The sequence below is a fragment of the Microtus ochrogaster genome, linkage group LG2, assembly GCF_000317375.1.
Source record: "Microtus ochrogaster isolate Prairie Vole_2 linkage group LG2, MicOch1.0, whole genome shotgun sequence".
Taxonomy (NCBI): domain Eukaryota; kingdom Metazoa; phylum Chordata; class Mammalia; order Rodentia; family Cricetidae; genus Microtus; species Microtus ochrogaster.
This window is the reverse complement of record NC_022028.1, coordinates 18,970,382-18,977,771: the sequence shown is the minus strand read 5'-3', so window position 1 is coordinate 18,977,771 and position 7,390 is coordinate 18,970,382. Positions and strand designations below refer to the sequence as shown.

The following is a 7,390-nucleotide window of genomic DNA, read 5'->3' as shown; positions in this document are numbered from 1 at the left end:
TTTGGAGCCTGTCCTGGAACTAGCTCTGTAGACCAGGCTGGTCTCGAACTCACAGAGATCCGCCTGCCTCTGCCTCCCGAGTGCTGGGATTAAAGGAGTGCGCCACCATCGCCCGGCTTAATACTGATATTTTAATCTTAACATTAAATTCCTATGAAAGAATGAAAGATTTATTATGGTGTCCGGAGCAACTGTAATATGAAATAATGGTTTCCTTTAAACATTTCTAGGGTGGTAAAACTGAAGGAAGAAAAGGCATTTTCCTTCTATCTTTTCCTGTACATGTCACCTGTGTGCAAATCTTTTGAAAGAATAGCATGGCAACATAAATCCAGTGTCTTAATGAGAAACCACACTGATGCTGAGAAGCACACAGATAACCTGAAGCCAGACAATGAAATTTACATAGCCCTCCCTTGGTAGAGTCGTCTTCCTGCATTGCTGAGAACACAATCTGTCAATAATGTGTTGTTTGGTTACAAGACAACAACCGCTTTGTTTTCAGCTTTAATTCAGAACCTTGATCATAATCTACATGAAGTCAGCAACTGGGCTCGTGCCTATAACATACCACTAAGATGGAGAAGAAGCATTTCTCTTCCTTCAAACATTGCATCTTTTTGCAGTGAATCATATCTGTGTGGTTTATGTAAGTAAGTGATGCAGCGCTCTAATTGCAAAGAAAAAACAACACAAATCTGCGCATATAACCTTTTTGTACAAGATAGATTTGAATCCTGTAACTAAACGTTTGCACTCATATGCAAGGCATATGCATATAAGGCTCATAGCTTATCGTGACTTTATGTAAACAGACAAATACGATCCCCACTGCTATAAGACAGAAACCATTTTCTTCCTGATACTATGAACTAAAGTGACCAGACAAAGAAAAATAGGGAGACTGTATGGAGAAAATGATAGAAGCTAAACATGTGTAAAACATAGACAGGATGATTCTAGCCTAGCAGAAGCTGAGGACAGGTACTTTTTAGAAATGTTTGTAAAAGTCATTATTGCTTTATCCTCAAGGAGAAATTCTAATCCTCTTCAGTTTGGTCTCAGCCCATGGTCAAAGGTCAACAACTAACCACTCTGCCACTTGTCCTGCTAAGTGGTGCCATTTGATAGGTTAGGGCTATTAAGCACATTTTTCATTTCAGTGATTAAAGCTTATGTTGAACCTATTGAAATGACCCAATCCATAGACATTTGTCCTCAGAATCTTAGGAGTGAAATCTGCCTGCATCATGCCTCAGTAGACGGTTACCTGTACCTTCCTGAAGATGGAAACACAGGTTCAGTTTGGATTGTTGGATTGGTGTTTTATGATTGAGGGACCTGATGGCAGTCAGCTCTGAGCTGTGGTACCATAATGTTGGTAAATTAAAAGCAGAGATGGACAGTAATTAAAGCAATATAAACAGGTTTTCTTTAGGTACTGCTAGAGGAGAGAGAATGTGGTTGTATTATAGAACCGGGCGCAGCACCAGCAAGTGAAGCTCTATAGTCAAAGAGTAAGTAGGTCAGTGGATGTAAAGTTAAGGGAAAGAGATCTCAAGGGTGTGGCCTGGATTAGGAAAGATGAGAGTGAAATCAGACCCTTTGTAAGTTACCTCACTCATTACAAAGCCTGGCATCTCCAAATACCTGATATTTGCTGGGTTGCTTTCATAATGAACCTTACCGGTGGCAAACAGCAACTCTGCCATCCTAGTGTGCCCTGTGCTCACTAATGTGGATGAAACCTAGACCTGTCCTGTGCTCTCGGGGTTTCAGCTTATTGCCCATTACTTCCATCTGTGCAATACTTTTAGTGTTTTGCTTAGTAATTTCACATGAAAATTTGCTCTAGAACTCTTTCTTCAAGCTTTCCAGAATATGCATTTTTATCTAAAAGAAGCATGGAAATAAAGTATGACCTTTTATAGATATTTTCTTCTGATTGTTAGATTCAGAACTCTGAAGATGCCCTTTGGAAATGACTCGTTATGTGTGCTTTGTGGCTTTTCAAGACGTAGCAAGTATTGCCTGGGTGTCATGGAAGAATATTTGATGTACCCTGTGAACCACTTACAGCTTCTGAGAATTTAGTTTTGAAGGCTTGTGAGATTACTGAGTAGTAAAAGCAGGGCATAGTCTAAGATTTTTCTCCTGTTATTTAAAGGCTCTTATGGTCTGCCATTTGTTGTAGTCTGACAGTTATTTTGGAAACTTGGTTTTCGTTTTCATAGTTTTTTGTTTTGTTTTTCTAGACAGGGTTTCTCTGTATAACAGTCCTAGTTGACCTGGAACTTGCTTTGTAGACCAGGCTGGCCTGGAACTCACAGAGAGCCACTTGTCTCTACCTCCTATGTTGTGATTAAAGGCATGCATCATCATACCCGGCTGTTCTCATAATTTTTACCAAAATAATTATGTGAGAAATTTACTTTAACTTACACTCCTCCATCAAGTTGGATTTTACCTAATATTCTGTAACATCGAATATCCCTTTAATCAAACATATTATCAATGGTACGTTGTCTGCCCTTGCTTGACCAATGAGTTATGGGCATCACCTAATATAGGAATTAGAAAATTATCAAACATCAGGCCCTGGAAACATTTGATGGGAGTATGAAAATGGGATAATGCCCTTTCAAATGCTGTAGTAGACCAAGGAGTTCTTCCACGTGCAGTGAGTTTATTTTCTTGCGTACTGGATAGCCCAGGAGCAACTGACCACCAAACTGATCAGTACAAAGCAGAAGCTAACAAACCGTAAAATAAGCACAGGCAAGTGTAATGGAAACCAAATACGCAGAGATGAGAACTATCCTAGAGGGGTATAAGGGTGCATAGGGAAATGCCACTGAGGTCTGGAAGAAAAGTCGGCTCACAACCCCGACCTCCAAGATGAAGTATCTTTTGAAAGAAAGAAGTTACAGCCTAAAATGATATATTAGAACCTATAATTTTGAATATCTTATTACTGAGAAAGAGCAGTATTATGGAAAGAACTTGGAGTTTGGAACCAGACTTTCTTTTCTAATTTTGCATGCTTTTCAACTCTGCTATTTATTTAATGTCTATGTTATATTACATTGCCTCATTTCTTTGAACTTTAGTTTCCTCTTGTGTACCATCATAGGGAGACCAGTTATTTGAAATGATCAAATGGGATTGCACTTTTAAAAGTACCCAACAGTATGCCTGGTGGTACCTAAGTGCCTTTCAGTGAATGCTAAGTCCCTTTTCCGCCACTTATCCTATTCATTCCAAAGCCCCTTCCACACCATTATCTTGTTTTATGAACACCACGGCAGGGATTCCAGGTAGGAGGCACCTGCAGTGGCTCATCCACTCGTCAGACATTTGCTGACAGCTTGTTTCCCGGATGGAAATGCGGAGGATGGTATTCAGTATTTTAAGAGGCACTTCATAAGTAGAGTGAGTTAGGATGTTGAATTTAATGGACAATTTAGGAGGACAGAGAGGCTAGACTGTTTTCCACCTAGTGTAGACTCTGAAATCAAATCAAGGAGGGAAAATTATTTTCTGCAACAGATTATTCTCACCATTAGTCAGTAAACAGTTGCCCCTTCATGGCTTCGGGCTTTCATATCCTTAGACTTAGTGAACCTTAGATTGAAGTGTTTGGGGGAAAAATTATTGTGTCTGCATTAACCACATATAGACGTTTTTTATTGCTATTATTCCCAAACAATGACAGTGTCACAACTATTCCCATAGCATTTAAATTGTATTACTTACTATAAATAATTTGAAGATCATTTAAAGTAGATGGGAGGTGTAATAAGTTAAATTCAAATATTACACTCAGTTTTGAGCTACTGGACATTGACTTGTAGATTTTAATTATCAGTGGGATTGCTGGAACAATCCCCATTAGATACCAGAGATGGGGATGATTATAACCTTAACTTTCTCCTACCTAAGAAGATTTTTATTGTTTCTTTGAAAAGTTTGTTTAGTATGCTGCAGAGACAAGTGGGTAGGGCATTAATAGGAAAACCTTGTTTCCGTGTGTATGTATGTGTTTTATATTTGTGTCATAAAAAACCCAGGAGATACATAGAGTATGCATGTCCATGAACACTGAATCCCTTAGCTGTTTGATCCTAGCTGGTGCTGATGCCATTACTGTATTGACTGACTTGGTCTCTTCTTTTTTTTTCTCAGTTTGATAAAGGTTACGCTTATAATATCCGGCACAGCTTTGGAAAGGAAGGCAAGAGGACAGACTATACGCCTTTCAGTTGCATGAAGATTATCCTGACCAATCCGCCAAGCCAAGGGGATTATCATGGTAAGTGCTTGTGCTGTTTGCCGGGGAATGACTTTTCGCATTGCTGAAGGCCTAGCTTGTGGTAGCTTCTGTCTGTGTATGTGTCAGGTTGGAGCTCCGTGACAGTGATCTGTCTTATTACTGAGCTCACTCAGCTGTGGTCAGCTTGTGCTGGAGCAGGCTTCCCAGTTCTCTTTCATCCACTGTTCCGTGTCTCGTGTTCTGCAAAGGTTTTAGAAGATAAGAGTGTTTTAGAGCTGTTTGTGCTTTTTATTAATGTTCAAAAGGCCACATGCAGAGGAGCAGTGTATTTTTTTCCTTACTCCTGTCATCTAATTAACAAAGACTAAGCAGTTTAACAAGTCCCAGTGTCAAATGTATGTCAGTTTGGTTGAGTTGTTAACACATACACATACACACACACACACACACACACACACACACACACACACACACACACACACACAGATTATAGTAAATTTGAATTTCTAAATTAGGCATAGCAAGAGATTAACAATAATAGAACAATTATAGTGATGTACTATAATAATAACTATATCAGTGTACTGTCCTTGCTTTTATATGATATGAGCTGATATGGTGTATTTTGGTACAGTGAGGCCAATGTGATAGATGTAATCATTGTGATGTAGTATTGGGAAGATCATGTCAGGTGACCTAGGCCAGCTAGCTCCGATGTTCTGAATGGGTGGATGTCGTGACTAGGTGATAAAAATGTTTGCAGAGACTCAGTATTTGGCAGGTTTTCTTCTTTTTTCTATTGGAGGACATTTTTTTTCGTGTGTGAAAACTCTAATAATAAGTTATCTCTTATTAGTTTGTCAGATTACTAACCCAACATCGTGATCCTTTAGAGGTCATCTGGGAGCTCTTAATGCTGTGTGTTTCCTGAGGATTTCATTCCATCCCTTGTCCTTTTATAACTTTAAAGCCGGGTGTGTTAGTCTGATGTGGGATTCCTCTCTGTATGCTGTGAATATGTCCTGTTACCATTGGTTAATAAAGAAACTGCTTTGGACGGTGTCAGGGAAGAACAGAGCGGAAAAACTAAGCTGATGCAGGGAGAGAGAAGGCAGAGTCAGGGAGGTGCCATGTAGCTGCAAAGGAGAAAGATGCGGAACCTTACCGGTAGGCCACAACCTCATGGTGATACGTAGGTTAATAGGAATGTGTTAATTTAAGATATAATAGCTAATAAGAAGCCTGAGCTAATAGCCCAAACACTGTTGTTATTAATATAGTTTCTGTGTGATTATTCGGGTCTGGGCATCTGGGAAACTAAAGTGCAGTCTCTCTTTACAGTAGTCCAGCACCAAGGAGCTGAGGCAGGAGGATCACTTGAGCTCAGGAGTTCATTGTATGGCATGAGCAATATAATGAGATCTATCTGAAAATAATAATTTAGCAAATTTTTGGAATATTCCACTGCTGATTCTGCCTCAATTTTCTTTCCATTTCCCTATATAGGGGTCTCAACAAGTTTCTTCAATTGTGTGTGTTACCCAGTGTTTCCTCCATTCCTTCATCAGCATGTTAGCAAATTCATACTAACTTGTATTTCAATGCAAGTGGCTTTCCCTATTCCTTTACTGTTCCCAGGAAGCTTTTAAAGTCGTTCATGGCTTCATGCTGTAAATTCTTCCATCAGGCATTTTTAGTTCTGGTTTTTAGTGTAGCTTCAGAGGAACTCATCTTTTCCTACATTGTACTATGTCTAGATTAGGACCTGTATCAAGTACTGATTTAATACAATTAAACCAGGTAAGTTTTTATGGCCTTGACAAATCAGATGGTGCTCTAATCAAGGAGCTTGAGTAGTGGACTCAATTTAGGAAATAATAAAAATGCAACTTCAATCTTGCATTTCCGTAGTAAGCCAACTCAGGATGGCCAGGAATATAGTCTTTCGTCAAGAAGACCTTAAATTTCAACCCTTCTTGCAAGTATTTTTTATTTCTTGGAGGAATTATTGGTCAGAACTTCCTATTAACAAGGTGGCTGTCACCCTGACTCAGATCATGTTGCCAGAACAGATCATTTTGGGTTTTGAAAGCTTATAGCTTCTTCACAGCACCCTTGACTTTATCACACACCCGGTAGTACAGTTGCTGCTAGAGGTGGTCTGTCTTCTCTGTGCTGTGCTCTGGTGCTTCCTGAGCACCTCATGAGTGCTGGTTTATTGTCCATCATCTTCTGGACAAGCCTGCTTTCATCCTCCCTGAAGGCTTACTTTAGATGGCATCTTTTCTCCTTAATCAGCTTCCCAGCCTCTTAGGAATTTGGCAGTAGCTTCCTCAGGATGTGTAGACTGTCTAGTGATTTTTTTTTTCATTTAAACCCTGTTTCTGGGTTGGCTTAGTTGTAGGCCTACTATGTGCAAGGCCTTTTGTTTGATCCATAGCTCCATATCAAAGAAGCAAATCAAGACAGAACAACTTTATTCTTGAATCTATATAAAAACTGCTTACCATACGTGGCTTGTCACTCTTTAAGGAGCCTTACTGACGTGTGCGCTTGCAAACTCAGTGCTTTCGATAGCCCCACAGCACCTTTGTGTTCATTCTTTCCCATCCACAAGTTCATGTCTTTGCCATCTTAACAATTGTCTCATACTGTGCCTGATTCGTTTGCAATTCCACGTGCTAAGGAGACACAGTAATAAGTTTCTTCTTTCTTCTTGACTATTTCATGAGCAGGAAATTTGTTCTGCCATAGTATCTTAACAACTTTGGCCTCCTGCCCCACTTCCTTAACTTTTCACTCAAGGGAAGTTTTGTTTGTTTGCATACCTGGATTACCATAGGCAGTACTCCTGTGCTATAATCTAGATGCAGAACTGTGTTATCATGATAGAACTATGATATGTTATAACTAAGACTAAGTGACCAACAGGCAATCATTGTTTTCAGCATAAACACATCAAACATCCGAAAATTTCTGCCACACTACTCATGATGCTGCACAGATGAAACACCTGTGTAAAATTCCATTTGGATATTTTTGATCTTAGATAATAGAAACCACAGAAAGTAAAGCCTCACATATGGGTGGATTCCTGTACTGTTCTTCACAAACACT

At 39.5% G+C, this 7,390-nt stretch overlaps 1 protein-coding gene across 1 annotated transcript in view; it reads left to right on the top strand.

Annotated features, from left to right (window-relative positions):
- Prim2 (DNA primase subunit 2) overlaps positions 1-7,390 on the top strand; it is a 181,348-nt gene that overhangs the window by 148,297 nt on the left and 25,661 nt on the right. Inside the window, exon 11 of the mRNA XM_005359889.3 lies at positions 4,186-4,312. Within this exon, the coding sequence (XP_005359946.1) occupies positions 4,186-4,312 (127 nt within the window). The remainder of the gene's footprint in view (positions 1-4,185; positions 4,313-7,390) is intronic.